The following is a 19,563-nucleotide window of genomic DNA, read 5'->3' on the forward strand; positions in this document are numbered from 1 at the left end:
CTCAAGGAGCCGGGGCAGAGGCGTGGTGGTTCCAAAAATTGATATCAAATATTGGGAATATTATCAAATATTGGGAATATTATCAAATATTAGGATTGGTATCCAATACTGGGATTGTTATCAAAGGATTTTTCCCTGTCAAAACTCCCAATCTTGAGATTTTCCCAGTTTTCTGCTCCTCTTTGGCTGCTTTTCTTGAATCTTCTCCTTGAGTTCAGCTTTCCAAATCCACGTTTTTCCCCCAAGCTTTTAAAAGTTAAGATTCCCAGAAAAAAATGAGCAGAGGGAAGGAAGGAAAACCCCTGCTGCCGTTTGTCTCCTCTCCAGCTCTGCAGCCTTTCCCTGGCTTTGTTAGGCTGGGTTTTGCCTCTGATCCTCATTTTAGGCACAGCTCTTCCCTGATCCCTCAGCGGAGCGACCAATCCCGCAGGGAATGGGAAGGGATCCAAAAAAAACCCAGTAAAGGGCAGGAAACAACTCCCCAAAATTCGGGCTGAACTGCAGCACCCTCAGGATTTAATCCCAGGAGCTGCCTGGTTTGGGACTGGAATTAAGTTTAAATTGGGGTCGATCTCGAAGCTGAGGCAGCGCCCGCAACCTCAACACCCAAAAAAGGCGAATTTAAGCCTTAAAAAAGGCTCGATTGTCTCCGTGATTTTGAATTCCAGGCCCAGCCAGGATGTCCCAGCAGCAGAAGCAGCCGCAGCAGATCCCGGCCCAGTGCCAGCAGAAGTGCGGGGCCCTGCCCAAGGGGGTCCAGCAAAGCCAGGCCTCCAAAGGCCAGGCCAAGGCGGCTGTCAAGAGCCTCCCCCAGCAGCAGCAGCAGCAGCAGCAGTGCTCCAAGCAGAAGTAGGAGCCGTCCCAATCCCCAAATCCCGCTCTTCCCACCTCTCCTGGCTCCCGGGAACGCCTCCAGACCTGCAGCCACCTGCTTCGCTTGCCAGGAATTACCTCATAACGAGAAGCGCTTAATTAGGTTTAAAAATGATAAATGAATGGCGGGGCTGGTTTTAATTCCGAGTTTAATTTGGGATGTGGTGCAATAAAATGATGGAATGATCTCGTGGTTGCTTCCTGGTGTTTTTGTTGGTGCTTTTCTCCCGTTTTCACTTCTCTTTCTCTTTTATTTTCCCCTAAAATATCAACTTTAAGCACACACAAACCCCAGCTTTTGCAAGCTGAGCCTCCTCTCCATCTTTTTCAGGAAAAGCCGTTGAAAATCCCCAAAACTTGATTAAAAAATCCCCAGAACTTGATATAAAAATTTCCCGCAATTAGGCACAAAAATTCACAAAACTTGGTGTAAAAATTCCCACAATTTGATTTTAAAAATCCCCAAAACTTTATATAACCTCCCCCCCCAAAACTTAGTATAAAATTTCCCAAAACTTGATTTCAAAAATCCCCAAAACTTTATATAAACCCCCCCCCCAAAACTTAGTATAAAACTTCCCAAAACTTGATTTTAAAAATCCCCAAACCTTGGCACAAAAATCCCCACAACCTCGTATAAAGCCCCCCACGACCAGGAACAAAAACTCCCAAAACTCGGTACTCAAAGTCGCTTTTATTGTGGAATTTTCACAGTGAAATAAATCCTGGATCCAACAGCAGCCGAAAACAATCACGAGACAAAGTCCCAAACACCGACGGGTGGCGAAACATTCCCTGCTGGAATTGCTCCTTTATCCCGTCTGCGCCACGCCCGGGGTTAATCCCTTCCCAAACATGTCTGGAGTGGAGTTAATTATCCATAAATTTGGGTAATTATGGAATATTCACGGCCTGAGCTGTTCTTTGACACCTCTGAGGAAATTTAAGGGGAGATCGAGCTCGGATTTATCCTATTTTATCCCCTCAATCCCAAAGGATTATTTTAAATTCCACCAAAGTCGGATCTATCCTAAATATCTTCATTTTTCTCCCTCAGTCCAGAAGGATTATTTTTGTATTCCACCAAAAAATTCAGCACTAATTCCCGATTTGGGAAGTTTTGGTGGCAGATTCAGCACAAAATCTGATTATTTATAGGGAAAAACTTCCCAAATTCCAGGTGGGATCTGGAATCCAGGGGGAGAATGCAGGAAAAAGGGGATGAGCTCTTCCCGGGATTTGGGGCTTTCTCTTAACTTCACGAACCCCGCCTTGCTCCATGATTTTTTTGGGGTTTTTTTTGGGCATTCCAAAGCCTCGGGATTGGGGAAAAGGGCAGGAATTTGGGAAGGGGAGCTACAATCCTGCTGGAAAGCATTCCCGACGGGAATTCCCTGCTGTTAGTAAAGGACAAGGCGTTAGCGGGAGGGGCGGCTGGAAGGAATTCCTGACAAAAGCTCTGCAGGGGTTAAAAAAAAAAACCAACAACAACAAAAGGCTTGGAAAAAAACCTCTGGATTCGGGGAGAAAAATCCCCGGGATCGGGATTTTCCCTCTATTTCTGCCACGGGCCGGGCTGCTCCAGCTGCTGCTCCAGGGGAGGGAATTTTTCGGGAAGGGAGCTCTGCTCCGAGATCTCCTGGAATTCCTGCTTTTCCTGGAAACTCGGGGCGGGCACCGGGATCTCCTGGAGTTCCTGTTTTTCCTGGGAACTCGGGACGGGCTGGGGGACTGGGACTGGGATGGGGACAGGGGCGTCCTTGGATTCCTGTTTCTCCGGGATGGACACCGGGATTTCCGGGTCAGGGATGGAAACTGGGATTTCCTGACACTGCTGCTTCTCCTGGGAGCACGGAACAGGGTCAGGATGTGGATCAGGGATGGACACCGGGATTTCCTTGCGTTCCTGCTTTTCTGGGATGGACACCGGGATTTCCTGGACCTGCTGCTTCTCCTGGGCGCACGCTGCAGCCTCGGAGCAGGGAACGGGAACGGGAACCGGGATCTCCTTGGCCTCCTGCTTTTCCAGCGTGGGTTCCGGGTGGGATTTCCCTTCCAGGCGCGGAGCAGGCTCGGGGTTTCGGAATGCCGGAGGGATTTGGGTTTGCTGCTCCTGGGGCGGGCCCTGGGGCACCGCAGCCTCCGCAGCTTCCCCTTTTCCCTGTTCTGGGATCGGGATTTGGGGATGCTCCGGGCTCTGTTTTGGGGTGGTTTTACCCAAGCCGGGGGGGAGCTGCAGCTCCTGCTTGATTTGCATCTGGTTCAGAGACATCTCTGCGGGAAAACGGGATCACCTGGAAAAAAAAAGTGGGAATTTCTTCTGTTACCGGGACGAGGATGGCACAATTCTGAAAAAGGTGTTAAAATTTTAAAAAGCCGAGTTTTCCTGCTCTGCCCTTGGCTTCCCGAGGCTAAAACCAAACATTTAATGAGATTTGGTGTGCTAGAAATAAAAGAAGAATATAAATGTGGGGGCAACGGGGTGTTTTGGACTGGTAAAACCGAAATAATTCCTGCGTTTTGCCCCTGGATTTTCAGATTTTCCTTGGAATTTGGAACACCAGGGGAGGTTTCTCAAGGCTCCGGCGAGTTGAGGGTTAAATTCCCAGGAGACAGCTCCTCCTCTCGCTCCGGTCTCACCGGCTCCGGTGACAATGCCGGTTTGGGTGACCCTGGAAGGGTTCTTGGAAGGGAATTCTCAGGGATAAAGCGTCCCCGAGGTCCGAGATTGTCACCGCTGTCCCCTCCTGAGTCAGAGCGGGCAGCGCCGATTTCTCCTCCCTGACAATTTGGGGACAATTTGGGGACAATTTTGTGGCCGCTGAAGGCTCACCCGGACCTCAGGAATTCCTGCGCTGCCGCTTTTATAAAATCCAAGGCCAGGAGTGAAAGGTGAGAATTCCAAAAGCGGGATTGGAAGGGATTTGAACTCCCCAAGGCAGAGAGATGGGAAATTCCTCCTCCCTTCCCCGGGGGGTTCCCAGCTCCTCTAACAGCCAATTCCCTCCTCTCTTGGCTTTTTTATTTATTTGTTTTTAATCTGATAAGACCTCAATTAATTAATTAATTAAGATCTTGTTCCTGACATGGGTGAGGCAGCACATGGGGAATATTTTCACTCCTTGTCTCCCTGCAGCGCCCTCGTGCTCCCAAATTTGCCTCTTTCCAAGGAATTCCTGGGTGAAATGGAAGTTCTAAAAACCTTTTGGTTATAAAATCAAAGGAAAATCATTTTGGCAGGAGAGGGTTTGGTGTCCTTCCCTGGAGGGAAGAGATTCACCCTTGAACCAACGGAATTCCATCTGATCCCTGCCTCAGGAAGGGTCTAATTTAGGGCTTAATTACCCTCAGATTTAGGCTTGGTCTTAATTTGCCTTCCAGTGCCATTTCCAGGCTGCCCCAATGCCCACAAATTCCTTCCTTTCCAGGAACCCTCTGCGTACCCCAAGGCACCAAATCCAACCTTTCCTGAATGGCCGAACCCCAAATATCCCTCAAAAATATCAGGATTCTCAATCCCAAACATCCTCCAAAAAAATCGAGATTCTCAATCCCATATATCCCCTCCAAAATCTCAGAATTCTGAATCCCAAACCTCCTCGAGGAACCTCAGGATTCCCAACCCAAAGCTCCCCAAGGAACCTCAGGATCCCCAATCCCAAATCTCCCTGAGGAACCTCGGGATTCCCTCAAAAATCTCAGGATTCCCAATCCCAAAGCTCCTGAGGAACCTCGGGATTCCCAATCCCAAATCTCCCTGAGGAACCTCGGGATTCCCAATTCCAAAGCTCCCTGAGGAACCTCGGGATTGCAGGACTCACCCAGCCGGTGCCGAGGGAGCAGCGGGAGCGGAGTGGATGCTGGAGTGGGGAGATTTGGGATCTTTTATAGGGTTTGGAAGCCCTGCCTTCTGGGAATGAGTCCTCCTGGCTGATGAGCTCATTCTTTCACAAGAACCTTGCCCGGCCGGGTTTTACACGTAGGCACTTTCAGAGAGGATTCTGAGTTCGTTCCCCTGACTAATCCCGCTGAACCGTGGAATTGCTCCCTGGATAAAGGTCAGAGCCTCGGGTTCATGGAGTTATTGGAGACCCCGTTGAGGTTTGGGGGCTTGGTGGGGTTTGGTGCCACCTCAACCCATCCAGGGGTCATTCCATAGCTAAAACCCCCTCTGATGTCTGAAATTCCTGGGCTTTATTGGGAATTCCCACCTCAACCCATCCAGGGGTCATTCCACACCTAAACCTCCCCTGGGTTTTCCTTGGGAAGAACTTCATGGATTTCCCTCAACTTTCATTTAGGTTTGGAATCACCAGGAGGGATTTCCTGGAAATTTCAGGAATTTCCTCCTGGAAAGGGCGGTCAGGGGCTGCCCAGTGAGGTCTGGAGTTGCCACCCCTGGGGGTGTCCAAGGAATTCCTGGAAAGGGGTTGATCCATCTAAAGTCAGACTGGATGATCTTGGAGGGCTTTTCCGACCTCAAGAATCCTGGAATTCTCTGGATAAATCTCATTTTCCATGGAGATGCAGCTCTCACCCATCCAAATGTGATGGAGCAGGGAGCTGAGTTTATCTCAGGGGATTTTTAACAATATCCAAGATTTTTCCCACCCAAATGGAATTTGGGGAACCAGCCCCACGGAATTCCAGAAGGGAATTTAAAAATGTGGTTAGGCCTGGATGTGAAAGAAAGGGAGCTCTGTGTGTGCAATGCATTCCCTGAGGATTAGTCCGAAAATGTCTGGAACGAAAACCAGACATTTATGGAGTCGGAAAATCTCCTGAAATCCAATCCCAATCCCCCAAATCTCCAGGATCCATCAGGACACGGCTCCTGGAGACGCCATGTCCCACCCAGACGGGAATTTCATCACCTTTGGTCATCCTGGGCCTCTCCCGGGCTCATCCCCGTGGCTTTTCCGGAGCTTTTATCAGACCAAGATCCCGTTGCGATCACTTGCAACAGGCTGAGCTGGTCCCATGTCACCTCCCAGAATTCCTGGGCAGCGCCTGGAAGCGGCTGCTCCCAGCATGGAGCAACTTCCTCCCTCAACAACCCTTTGGCAGCACAAGGCCGGGAAATTCCGGAATTTTCTCCCTTCTGTACAATTCCCGTTTTCCTCCTGGGTCCTGCCTTGCTGTTCCTGCTGGGATAAGCTCAGTTTTAGTCTCCAGCTTTGGGAATACCCCAGCCCAAGCCCAAAGCCTGACTCAGGCCTTGCTGGTGCTCCGCTGGTGCCAATTCCAGGCTGGAATTAGGGCACTTCCCAGACCTGCCCGGCTGCTTTCGAGGCAGCCTGGCTGCTGGCAGGGCTCGGAACCGAGATAAGCTCCTGGAATTGTGCCCTTCCCACGGGGAGATGCAGGGAAGGAGATCAGAGTCCTTAAAACCTTGGGGTTCGGCACTGCCCTGTTCCTGGAGGTGTCCGAGGAAAGGTTGGATGGCGCTTGGAGAGACCTGGGACAGTGGGAATTGTCCCTGGCCACGGCAGGGGCTTGGAACGGGATGATCCTGAAGGTCCTTTCCAACCCAAACTGTTCCATGATCCTCTGATTTTCTTGGATTCTCTGATTTTATTATTCCAAGATTTTATGCTTCCATTAGTCTGCAATTCCATGATTCTCTGATTCTCTGACTCCATTATTCCGTGATTTTGTGATTCTGTGATCCTCTAATTCCATCATTTTGTGATTTTATGATTCCATTATCCTCTGATTCAATTATTTTCTGATTTCATGATTCCATGATTCTCTGATTCTATTATTCCATTATTTTCTGATTCCATTATTCTCTAACTCCATGATTTTATGATTCTCTGATACTCCATGATTCCCTGATTCTATTATTCCATGATTTCATCATTCCCTGATCCTGGTTTTTGCCCTGCTGAGGCCGGAGCAGATGAGTTTGAGAATGGACAGGGAATTTCACCACCTCCAACCTTCCACCCGAATTTTTGTGCAATATTCCTGAGGGAATTCTCCTCCTCAGGTCAGAGCTCAGTGCTGTCCATCCCTCAGAGAGCTGGACACCTCCACCTGCTTGGGACATTTTTATTTAAGCAACAAATAGAGAATTTCTGGAACATTTCAGTGCCAAATTTAAACCCAGAACTTGCGACGCCCAGGGATTAAAGTCAAACACTTCCCATGGCTGGGAGGGAGAGACCTAAACCTAAACCTGATCCTAAACCTAATCCTAAACCCTGTCTGGAGATGAGGAGATGTGGCCTGACCTTAAACTGGTTTGGATCCAGTCTGAAAATGCTCCGGAGGTCACCAGGCAGCAACCTCAGCACAAAAATCATGGATATTGCCCAAAGAGGCTATGGAGTCAGCTCCTGGAAAGGGAGGGAATGTTTTTCCCTGAGGAGAGGTGGAATTGCTTTTCCCATCCCCGGGAATTGCACAAAAATCTATTTTTAGCCAAACCTTTGGGAAAACGACGGGAGAAACGTGAGGGAATGGAGGAACGTGGAGCTCCCAGTCCGTCCCAAATGCGCCACAAATTCGAGGGATCGCAACATGGCGGGGAAGGAAATTCCCAGCCTGGCATTCCCAGGTGGGAATTGCTGATCCAGATCCCACAAATCCCAAATTTATCACGGACCTCCCAGGTGCCAAGCAGGGAATTCCCAGGAGTTATTCCAGGAGATCCAAAAGGGAGCTGGCGGCTCCGTCTGGGATGTCATGGAGGCGTCTCCATGTCTCCAAGGGTCCCAGAGCTCCTTTTCTTCACTCTGCCAAAAAAATGGATCCGAATTTTGGGAAGTGAGGACCTCACCTAGAGCTCCATGGATGCTCCTTGACCTTTTTTGCCACCTCAGATTTGGGGATTTTCATGCAATTCCCAAGATTTTTTTGGGAAGTGAGAACTCCTCAGTCAGGACTCTCTGGATGCTCCTTGACCTTTTTTTCCATCCAGGATTTGGGGGAAAGGGATCAGATTCTTTTGGGAACTGAGGAGCTCTCCCTCAAGTCTGCACAGACACCCCCTGATTTTTGCCGTGCAGGATTTGGGGACCTTAGTTCAGGGATCCTATTTTTTTTGGGGCAGCGAGGATCCTTCTCTCGTGATTTCATGGATTCTCCCTGATTTTTTCCCCAGGATTCAGGACCTTTGTGCACAGAGGGGAGGATCCCCGGGAACTTTTGCCCCGCCGGATTTCAGCCGTGACTCAGGAGCTGCCGAACCGGCCCGGCCTGGCCCGGGGCTCCCGGAGGGTTCGGCTCCGCCCATGTCGTTGTTGTGTCCAGCTCCGGGCTGGACATCGCGGTGAACTCATCAAACAAAGGCTTAATTAGCACCTGCTGGATGGCTTAATTAGCACCGGTATCGGTCTGGAGCCTGGAGCAGCTCCTGTCCCAAACTCCCGGGACCTTTGTGGCTTCCCTGGAAGTGTCCAAGGCCAGGCTGGATGGGCTTAGAGCCACCTGGGAGGGTGGGAATGTTCCCTGCCCACCCCAGGATGGGATCTGAGGTCCCAAAAAACCTGGACACCCCCAAGTGGGTGGTGGGATCCAAGGACTGGATCTGGAGTGTCCATGGTCTTTTTCTGACTGATTTTTCTGACAGGCTGTTGGAAATGTTGGGAATGTGGAGACCCCAGAACCCCCCCAGGATCTGCAGGGGATCCAGGGAAGCTGGAGAAGGACTTTTCCTGAGGAACTGCAGGGACAGGACACAGGGGTTAGGGGGACAGAGGGAGAATTTGGGTGGGATTTTGGGGAGGAATTGATCCCTGTGAGGCTCCCAGGTTATTCCAAGGATTTCCCATCCCTGGAAGTGTCCAATTCCAGCCTGAAGCCACCAGGGACAGCAGAAGATGTCCCATGGCAGAGGTTGGAATGAGATGATTTTTAAGATCCCTTCCACCCCAAACCATTCCATAATTCCATGATCCCTGAGGCTTCCAGGATCCAGACAATTCCTATAAAACTCTGCACTTCCCAGCTGAGTCAGGGACTCAGGACTGGGAATCTCCTGTAAAACCTCCCCATAAATCCCCCAAACTCCAGCCCAAAGCTTGCTCCCTGTTTTGAGTCCCATTTTCGGATTTCCCAGCCTGTTCCTGAGTCCTCCCGGGCTGCTCCCTGAAAACCTCCTGCTAATTCCCAGCCTAAATTAATCCCTAATTTCTTCTCTTCTTGAAAACCTCCTGCTAATTCCCAGCCTAAATTTATCCCTAATTTCCCCCCGCAGGGCTCTGATTGCCTCACTGAAACCCCACAACTCTTCCTGCAGCCATCCCATCAAAGAACCCAATTCCCGATTGCTTCATTCCCCCTCTGGAGCTCGCTGGGAATGACCTCGCTGGAGTTCAGCCTTTCCCAGGTTTTTCCAGGACCTGCTGGAAAGTGGAGCAGCCTTGGGGACACCCAAGGAGGAATTGGGATACAGAGGCAGGTTTCAGCCTCCCTGACCTCTTGGAAAAGGATAAAATCCTTTTTTTTCTGGAATATCAGCTCTGTGGTGCTCCTGGTGCCACTGGGAAAGGCAAGTATTGGGGTTTGAGCTAAAAACCGGAAAGGATTTATCTTGGATTTTGTCTTTTCCATGAGTTCTATAAGCCGAGCTGAGTTAATCGCTCCCTGTTTTGAGTCCCATTTTCGGATTTCCCAGCCTGTTCCTGAGTCCTCCCGGGCTGCTCCCTGAAAACCTCCTGCTAATTCCCAGCCTAAATTAATCCCTAATTTCTTCTCTTCTTGAAAACCTCCTGCTAATTCCCAGCCTAAATTTATCCCTAATTTCCCCCCGCAGGGCTCTGATTGCCTCACTGAAACCCCACAACTCTTCCCGCAGCCATCCCATCAAAGAACCCAATTCCCGATTGCTTCATTCCCCCTCTGGAGCTCGCTGGGAATGACCTCGCTGGAGTTCAGCCTTTCCCAGGTTTTTCCAGGACCTGCTGGAAAGTGGAGCAGCCTTGGGGACACCCAAGGAGGAATTGGGATACAGAGGCAGGTTTCAGCCTCCCTGACCTCTTGGAAAAGGATAAAATCCTTTTTTTTCTGGAATATCAGCTCTGTGGTGCTCCTGGTGCCACTGGGAAAGGCAAGTATTGGGGTTTGAGCTAAAAACCGGAAAGGATTTATCTTGGATTTTGTCTTTTCCATGAGTTCTATAAGCCGAGCTGAGTTAATCACTAAAATAATTAAAATTACAACCCTGGGCTTGCCATTTGCTTCATTCCAACACCTGCACGAGGCCAACCCCAAATCCCAGGATTTTATTCCCCGTGGAATCCCAGCACAGGGATGGAGCCGACGTTGGAGGAAGAAGAATTGGTGCTGAAACCCCGAAAAAGCTGAGCTTTGAGAAGTCACCGGGGTTATTCTGACCCTAAAGCCAGGCTTAACCTCCCCCGAGCCTGGCCCAGAACAAAGAGCTCCTAATTAGAGAAACCAAGAGTTAATTAAGCAATAAAACCCTTTTAGGGTGAAGCAAGAGGGACCCAGGTGAGGAGTTTCATTCTCATTTCGCCCTGAGCGCTGTTAAATCACCCAAATTGAGAATTTGCTCATAATGAGAGAACTTTTCTTGTCTGCAGCTCCTGTGCAGCTCTTTAATTACAAATTAATTTAATTAATAAAGTTACTCTGAGTGCAGTCCCTGCTCGTCCCCTCACGTTTCCTTTGGTCCCTGCCCTGTGACTGGAATGGTGGAATGATTTGGAATGGTTTGGAATCATGGAATGGTTTGGAATGGTCGGGAATCAGAATGGTTTGGAATGGTTTGAAATGGTCTGGAATCATGGAATAGTTTTGGAATGGTTTGAAATGGTTTTGGAATGGTTTGGAATGGTGGAATGGTTTGGAATGGTGGAATGGTTTGGAATTATGGAATAATTTGGAATGGTTTGGAACCCTGGAATGGTTTTCGGTTGGAAGGGACCTTAAAGCTCATCCAATTCCAACCCAGGGGCAGGGACACCTTTCCCCACTCCAGGCTGCTCCAAACCCTGTCCAACCCAGCCTTGGACACTTCCAGGGATGGAGAATCCATGGAATTCCCTGGGCCAGACCCTCACAGGGAGCAATTCCTACCCAAAATCCCACCCAAATTCCCCCTCTGTCACCCCGACCCCATTCCCTGTGTCCTGTCCCTGCAATTCCTGAGGAAAAATCCCTCTCCAGCTTCCCTGGAGCCCCTGCAGCTCCAGGACAGATTTTTGCCCACCGGGACCCCCAGGTCCTTCTCCATGGGGCAGATTCCCGACAGGACAATCCCAGCCCGTGCTGCTCCTTCCCAGATCCAGCGGCGAAAAGGGGTTGGGCTGAGCCAAACCCGAAATTAAAACTTTTCCTGGAGACACAGCGAGAGAGAGGGAGGATCCCAAGGGATCTTCCAGGAGCCGCCTGCGCAGGCCAATGCTGCGCTCTGGTGGTTGGGGACACTCGGGTGACACTCGTGTGACACTCGGTCCTCTGTGTCCTCGTGGAAAGGGGACATGGAAGGGCTGGAGCAGCTGGAGACGGGTCTGGAAAACCCTGAGGGAGCTGGGGGGGCTCATCCTGGAGAAAAGGGGGATCCTGGGGGAATTTGGGATCTGCCAGGGGGGATTTGGGATCTGCCAGGGGGGATTTCAGATCTGATCCCAGGGAATGGGGACAGGACAAGAGGGAACGGCCTCGAGCTGTGCCAGGGGAGGCTCAGGGTGGGAAATCTGGGGACATTCCTCATGGAAAATGGAAAAGGCTTTGGAAGGGCTCAAGGAGGTTTGGAATGGCCACCCCTGGAGGTGTCTGAGGAATTCCTGGACGTTTTTCTGGGTGTCCAGGTATGGATCAAGCTTGGACTCAATGACCTTGGATTTCTTTTCAGGGATTTTGGAATTCTGCCCTTTTTACCCCACCGGAAAGCTGCCGCCAGGTGAAGGTGGAGGAAGGGAGTTAAAGCAGGGAGGGGTTGGAGGAGGGAGGTCCCAAAAACCGCGGGAGGAGGAGCCCGGTGGGGCCTTGGGGATTCTCCACCCCACCTTTAATAAGCCAGGAACGCGGATTTGGAGGGTGAGGCATGAGGAATGCAGAACTCCCTCCCTGCTCCGAAAATAGAAGCTCTGGCAGCAGAACAAAAGGAGACAAAAGGGGGAAAAAAAGGTGAATTTTCAATGTGAGATCTGAGGCGTTGGGTTGAAACTTCTGGAGATGGAAAATCAGCCCTGCTGCAGTAATTCCCACCTGCCCAACCACTTTTTCCAGGTGGAAATTCCTGCTGGTGTCCCACCTGCCTCTGTCCAGACCTGGAAATATCAATATAAATTTATATAAATGGGATCTGTTTATGGTTTATATTTGTATGGATGTGAACTGCTCGTTTTGGTCAAAGGGAGGTTCCAGCCTCCCAAAATGGGAGCTGAAAGCCACGGAGGAATTGTGGCTTCAGATCAAAGAAAGGATTCCTGCAGGAGAGAAACCACAACAAAGCCACGTTCTCGTGGCCCAGGTGGAGCTGGACACTCAGAGCTGACCAGGAAAACCTGGAGAATTCCCGGAAAAAGGGAGGGTTCACCCTCTCTGCTCCTTCCCCCATGTGGGACACAATTACCCAAGAGCTCCCAAACTTCCTGATTAATTTTCATGTCCGAAATACTCGGGGTCCTTTCTCCTGGCCACAAAAACCACCTGGGCGGGGCCGTTTGTCTAAGTTCACAAGAAACCACATTTTTTAATAAGAAAAATTAAAATATTCAGGCTATGACCCCTCCCTGTGGGTTTGGGCTCTGTGCTGGTGTCACCAAGGCTGGGCTTTATTTTCTCCTGGTCCCTCTCAGCTCTGCTGGAGCCAGCAGGGCCAAATTGGCCTTTTTAGGGTAATTTTGTGTCTCTATGAAACCCACAAAAGCACTGAGCAGATTTTTAATGATTTTTTAAAAAATAGTCTCCTGGGGTTTGGGTTTTTTTTTGGTTTGTTTGTTTGTTTGGGTTTTTATTTTTTTTGGTTTGGTTTGGTTTTGGTTTTTTGGGTGGGTTTTTTTTTTTTTTTTTTTTTAATTTATTTATTTCTTTTAGTTTGTGTGAGATAAGGAGTTGAATCAGTGAGAAAGTCACACGTGATTTTTGGAGGAAGTTTATTTTTGGGTGGCAGCCCAGCTGGTTGTGCAACGGCTGTGCCTCACCTGCCCCGGTCACCTGAGAGTCACCAGGGCCACATTCCCGCTGCTCTGGGGACAGGTGACAGTCCCGGGACCCGCGTGGGGACACCTGGAGCCAGAGGTGACAAAAAGCTCCAGGAGCTGATAAACTTCCTCCAGCCCCGTGTGACTTCCCCAGGCATTCATCTTCTTGTCTCCCAGAGATTAAAAAACTCCTGAAACCAGGAATTCCTTTTTTTTTTTAGATCACTAAAGATCTGCTCAGCGCATTTATGGGTTCATTGTGACACCAAAAAAACCCCCCAAAAAAAGGGAAATGGATTTTTAAAGTCACTAAAGACCTGCTCAGCACCTTCATGGGTTCATTGTGGCAAAAAAACCCCAAAAAAACCCAGAAGATGGATTTTAAAAGTGATTAAAATCTGCTCAGGGCTTTTAGGGGTTCAGAGTGACACAACATAACCCCAAAAAACAGAAGATGGATTTTTTAAGTCATTAAACCTGCTCAGTGCTTTTGTGGGTTTCATAGAGACACAAAATTACCCTAAAAAGGCCAATTTGGCCCTGCTGGCTCCAGCAGAGCTGAGAGGGACCAGGAGAAAATAAAGCCCAGCCTTGGTGACACCAGCACAGAGCCCAAACCCACAGGGAGGGGTCATAGCCTGAATATTTTAATTTTTCTTATTAAAAAATGTGGTTTCTTGTGAACTTAGACAAACGGCCCCGCCCAGGTGGTTTTTGTGGCCAGGAGAAAGGGCCCTGAATATTTCGGACACGAAAATGAATCAGAAGGTTTGGGAGCTCTTGGGTAATTGTGCCCCACATGGGGGAAGAAGCGGAGAGGGTGAAACCTTCCTTTAATTATGGAATTCTCCATCGGGAACGAATCCAGGAATCAATGCAGGCCCTTCCTGCTCGGTGCTGAGGGACAATTTCTCTCTGATGATCCCGAGGAGAGCTGAGATGGACCAGAACAAAGCCGTGCCCAGCCCGGTGACACCAACACTGAGCTGGGACCACAGGGCTGGGTGAGAACTGGAGTTTTTAATTAAAAAATTAAAAAAAAATTTTTTTTGATGGATAATGAGCTGCACCCACCACAAGGGGGAATTTGTTTTGCTGTTTTCTCTCAGTGGATTGAAATCCACATCCAAACCTTGGCCAAACACCCCCAAAATCCGGGCATTGTGGGTGAGATGAAACCCCAGAGCTGGAGAAGCCCGTGGAAAACCTGTCCCAAATCCAACAACAACCGGGACCACCCTAAGGATGGAAAACCCCCCTGGAAAACCCATTCCTACACATCCATGGCTTCAGTCCCCACAAACAGCCCCGGGGCTGGGGCTGCTGCTCCGAATGCCACGGAGGATTAATTATCCCGAGGTAATTACTCTGGGAAGCTGACATGGAACCACTCATTGTCCGGGATGAGTCGGCAGCTCCGACTCACTCCGGGAAGGCCACGGGGCTTACGGGACCTGGCGGCTCCTCCGGCGGCCCTATAAAAGCTTTGGCGGAGCTGGGACGCGCTGGTCGCCTCTGGAAGCTCTTCCCACCCCCGGGAGTTGGGTGAGTCCAGTTTGAGTCCTGTTCCTGAGCCTCTGGAGATGCTGGGATGGGGAATTCGGGGGGAATTCGTGATTCCCGGAGTGGGGATGGGCTGGTGGGGTGGCTCAGAAAAAATTCCCCATCCCAGGAAGGGTACATGGCCAAGTTGGACAGGGTTTGGGATTGGGGTTTGGGGAGATCTGGGGTGGGTTTGGGAAATAGCAGCTTGTTTCGGGGTGGGATTGGTGGATTCCAATGAAAGATCCAGAGCGGTTTTAGGAAAAATAACACCTCAGTTTGGGGTGGGATTGGTGGATTCCAAGCAGAGATCTGGGGTGGCTTTGGAAAAAATACCAGCTCGTTTTGGGGTGGGATTGGCTGATTCCAGGAAGAGATCTGGGGTGGTTTTAGGAAAAATACCAGCTCGTTTTGGGGTGGGATTGGTGGATTTCAGGGAGAACATCCCCTGCAAGAATGGGTGATTGGAGGGACTTTCCATCAGGAGCTGGAGTGACAGGAAAATGGGGAATGGGGTAAAAGTGAAAGTGAAGGAATTTAGGTTGGGTTTGGGAGGGAATTGTTCCTTGTGAGAGTGAGGAGAGTCTGGCATGGGATGTTCCATGGATTTCCCATTCTTGGAAATGTCCCAGGTCAGGCTCAGATAGTGGAAGGTGTCCCATGGCAGGGTTTGACTTGACCTTTGATGTCCCTTCTGACCTAAAGCACTTTGGGATTCTGGGATTACAAAATTCAGATTTATTCCTGATTTTCCCATATAAAAAGTGCAATTTGGGAGAGGTTTTTAAAATTGATTGGTTGGAATTTCTGTGATGGAGTGGGAAAGGATTCTTGTGGTTCGCTGTTGAGTGCCTGAATCACAGATTTCCTCCTGAAAAGGGGAAGTTTGGGAAGTTTTAGATAATTAATTAATTAAATTAATTGGGGTTTTTTTACATGACATTCAGTGCTGAGTGTCCCTGAATGTCCCCAGCTTGGCTTCAGGATGTGGTTCAGAGTTAAAAATGAAGGGTTGGGTCCCTCAGGTGCTGTTGGGGCCATGTTGGGATGGTGGCCCAGATGGGACATGTCCCCAAGGTGTGGGGACCACAGGGAACTCACCTGTCCAGGTGTCCTTGGGTGTCACCAAACAGGTGGGGAGGGACCCTGAAATTCACCTCATTCCAACCCCACCGTGTCCTTCAAATGTCCCCAAGATGTCCCTGAGACCTCCACCAGCTGGGGCTGTGACACAGCTGGGACGTGTCCCCAAGGTTTGGGCACCAGAGTGCCACCAAAAAGGTTGTGTTGGGAGGGACCTCAAACCTCACCTGATTCCAACCCCGTCTGTGTCCTTCCAGTCCTGCCACGTGTCCCCAAGATGTCCTGCCACCTGCACCAGCACCTCACTCCGCTCTACCAGGACCCCGTGGCGCTGTCCCCTGGCGTCCCCTTCCCGGCTCAGCGATGGCACTCCACCACCTGCATCCCACAGGCTGTGCCCTGCCAGGTGCCCCTGCAGCGGGCGATGTCCTCCAGCGTGTGCCAGCAGCAGAGTGTCACCCAGGCTGTGCCACCCTGCCAGCTCCACAGACCCCCCTGCGTGCCCCAGCACCTCCTGCACCAGCAGACTGTCCCCAGGCGGGTGACAACGTACGTGCCACCGCAGCAGCGCGTCACCCAGTGCGTGCCACACCAGGTGGGGGTGACCCAGTGCGTGCCACAGCAGCTGCGGGTGCCACAGTACTGCCCGCCCGTCCCCCAGCAGCAGAAGATTGTCCCCAGGTGTGTCACCACCTGCGTGCCGCAGCAGCGCGTGACGGGCGGCGCGGGTGTCACCGGCGTCACCCAGTGCGTGCCGCAGCAGCTGCAGGTGCCACCGCCTGAGTGCGTCCCCCAGCAGCAGAAGATTGTCCCCAGGTGTGTCACCACCTGCGTGCCGCGGCCGCCGTTCGTCACCAAGGGTGTCCCACAGCAGCAGAGTGCCACCAGGTGCGTCCCCCAGCAGTGCGTGACCAGCGTCTGTCCCCAGCAGGGTGTCCCCAGGTGTGTCACCAGCTGTGTCCCCCAGCAGCGCGCGACCCGGGGCGTCTCGTACCAGTGGGTGACAGCGCCTGTCCCCCAGCAGCAGCAGAGTGTCACCGCCAGTGTCCCCCAGCAGTGGCACAGCAGGTGTGTCACCAAGTGTGTCCCCCAGCAGTGTGACACCGGTGGGGCCAGCATTTGTGTCCCACAGCAGCAGCAGAGCGGGATGGTTTGTGTCCCCCAGCAAAGTGCCACCAAGGGTGTCCCCCAGCAGTGTGGGACAATTTGTGTCCCCCAGCAAAGTGCCACCAAATGTGTCCCCCAGCAAAGTGCCATCAAGTGTGTCCCCCAGCAGTGTGTGACCAAGGGTGTCCCCCAGCAAAGTGCCATCAGGTGTGTGCCCCAGCAATGTGGGACAATCTGTGTCCCCCAGCAGTGTGTGACCAAATGTGTCCCCCAGCAAGGTATGACCAAGTGCATCCCCCAGCAAAGTGCCACCAAAGGTGTCACCCAGAAGTATAGGACAGTTTGTGTCCCCCAGCAAAGTGCCACCAAAGGTGCCACCCAGAAGTATAGGACAGTTTGTGTCCCCCAGCAAAGGGCCACCAAGTGTGTCCCGCAGCAATGTGTGACCAAGAGTGTCACTCAGCAGTGTGGCACAGTTGGGGTCCCCCAGCAGTGTGTGACCAAATGCGTCCCCCAGCAAGGTACGACCAAGTGCATCCCCCAGCAAAGTGCCACGAAGTGTGTCCCCCAGCAAAGGGCCACCAAGTGTGTCCCGCAGCAATGTGTGACCAAGAGTGTCACTCAGCAGTGTGGCACAGTTGGGGTCCCCCAGCAGTGTGTGACCAAATGCATCCCCCAGCAAAGTGCCACGAAGTGTGTCCCCCAGCAATGTGTGACCAAGAGTGTCACTCAGCAGTGTGGCACAGTTGGTGTCCCCCAGCAGTGTGTGACCAAATGTGTCCCCCAGCAAAGTGCCACCAAGTGTGTCCCCCAGCAGTCCGGTGGAGTGAAGATCTCCAGCCACTCCAAGAAATACTGCTCAGCCCCCAAGTGGCCCTGGTGACCACCAGGTGTGTGACAAGGATAATCCCTGGGAACCTGGCCAGAATTCCCTGGTTTTTTAACCCCTGACTCCCGCAGAGTCCCCAAACAGCAATTCCCCAAATGTTCCTTGCCAAGTTTGTATTCTTTGATCAAGATAAAAAACACAACTTGAAATGAAAACTCTTTGAAATAATGAAAGTTATAGCAGGGTTGTTTTATAAACGTTTCAATAGAAAGGTAATTCATTAAATTCTTTATGTTGAAGATGTGCACTGAAAACAAATTTATTTACAGAAATATACTATTATTTTACATATATATGTATAAACTTAAATAAACATTCTTGTCTGACCTCGGATTAAAATCTTGAGTTTCTGCCTCTTGGTGTTTTTTTATTTAATTAAAGAAATATTTATTTAATATTATTATGATTATTTTAAATTCACATTATAAATATTTAATACTATTATATTTATTTAACGTGACATCTTTATTTAATGTGAAATATTTATTTAATAGAAATATTTATTCAATATAAAATTATTTAATGGGAATATTTGTTTAATATTAAATATTTGTTTAATATTAAATATTTATTTATTAAGTCCAGCAAAATCCAGGCTAGAAAAAGCCATGGATGAGCCCCATCATTAGGAAAATGAGCAGGAGCTCACGAGGTGACCAGAGGGGACAGGAGGGTGTGGCCGGGCTGGGGACGCTGTCCCGCATCTTGTCCTGCCCCTCCCTGCCTCGGTGACCTCCTGGTGCCACCTGGAGTTGTCCAAGAGCTCCTGGAAGTGTTGGGAGATCCCGGTGCCTCCTTTTCCTGGGAGTTTGGGGTTTGTTTCCAGCAGGGAATGTTGAAAATCTGCCACCCCCAGAGCCAGGCATGATCCCACAATCCAACCCTCCAGATCCCCCAGAAACTGAGGGGGAAAATCCTGGAATGGTTTGGGTTTCAGGGACCTGTTGGATCCGCTTAAAATCGGGATAAAATCCTGGAATGGTTTGGGTTTCAGGGATCTGTTGGATCCACTAAAATTAGGATAAAGTCCTGGAATGCTTTGGGTTGGAGAGATGTCAAAATCATCCCATTCCACAGGCAGGGACATTCCCCTATCCCAGGTGGCTCCAGCCTGGCCCTGGACATTCCCAGGGATGGGGAATCCTTGGAATAACCTGGGCCAGGGAAGGATTTATCCCTAAAATCCCATCCAAACTGGCCCAGGGAATTCTGGAATGGTTTGGGGTGGAAAGGAACCTTAAATCCCCCCCAGTTCCATGGGCAGGGACCTTCCCCTCTCCCAGGTGGGTCCAACCTGGCCTTGGGCACTTCCAGGGATGGGAAATCCATGGAATCACCTGGGACCCTCGCAGAGAACAATTCCTTCCCAAAATCCCACCCAAATTCCCCTCTTGTCCCCCTGACCCCATTCCCTGTGTCCTGTCCCTGCAGTTCCTGAGGAAAATTTCCTCTCCAGCCTCTCTGGAGCCCCTGCAGATCCTGGAGGGGTTCTGGGGTCTCCACATTCCCAACCTTCCCAACATTCCCAGCCCCTCCATGACCTTTGCAGAAGTTGTCCCATCTCAGGGTGGCCTTGTGGCTTTTCCCACGGAATCTTCCAGAAAATCCTCCTTTGGGGGTGGATCCTGGATTTTGGGGTCAGCAGGATTTGGGGATGTTTTGGACGGGGTTGGCCCTGACTCAGCCGTGCCTCAGTTTCCCCAGCGTTTAATTGGGAAAAATGACCCCCCCCCCCCCCCAAAATTTCCCAGGAGACACCAGGAGATGAAAGGGCCTCGCAAATGTTAATTAAGGACATTGGGTGCTAATTAAGAACTTTTTTTAATGCCAGGTCACACGTTAATGCTCCGCTCCCTGCACTGGGCACACACAACCAGGAATTAGGAGCTCTCCTTGATCCCGAGCTTCCCAAGGAATTCCCATAAAACCTGGCCTAACCCACGCTCCGAC

At 50.6% G+C, this 19,563-nt stretch overlaps 1 protein-coding gene across 1 annotated transcript; it reads left to right on the forward strand.

Moving 5' to 3' along the window:
- The first annotated feature begins 14,439 nt into the window (after positions 1–14,439).
- On the forward strand, positions 14,440–17,607 carry LOC120501895 (keratin-associated protein 10-6-like). The gene is made up of 2 exons (XM_039708674.1): positions 14,440–14,537; positions 15,875–17,607. The coding sequence occupies exon 2, from the start codon at positions 15,895–15,897 to the stop codon at positions 17,605–17,607; it is 1,713 nt and encodes a 570-aa protein (XP_039564608.1). The 5' UTR covers positions 14,440–14,537; positions 15,875–15,894.
- Positions 17,608–19,563: the final 1,956 nt, after the last annotated feature.

Source organism: Passer montanus, unplaced genomic scaffold (genome assembly GCF_014805655.1).
Source record: "Passer montanus isolate IOZ18808 unplaced genomic scaffold, ASM1480565v1 scaffold209, whole genome shotgun sequence".
NCBI lineage: Eukaryota > Metazoa > Chordata > Aves > Passeriformes > Passeridae > Passer > Passer montanus.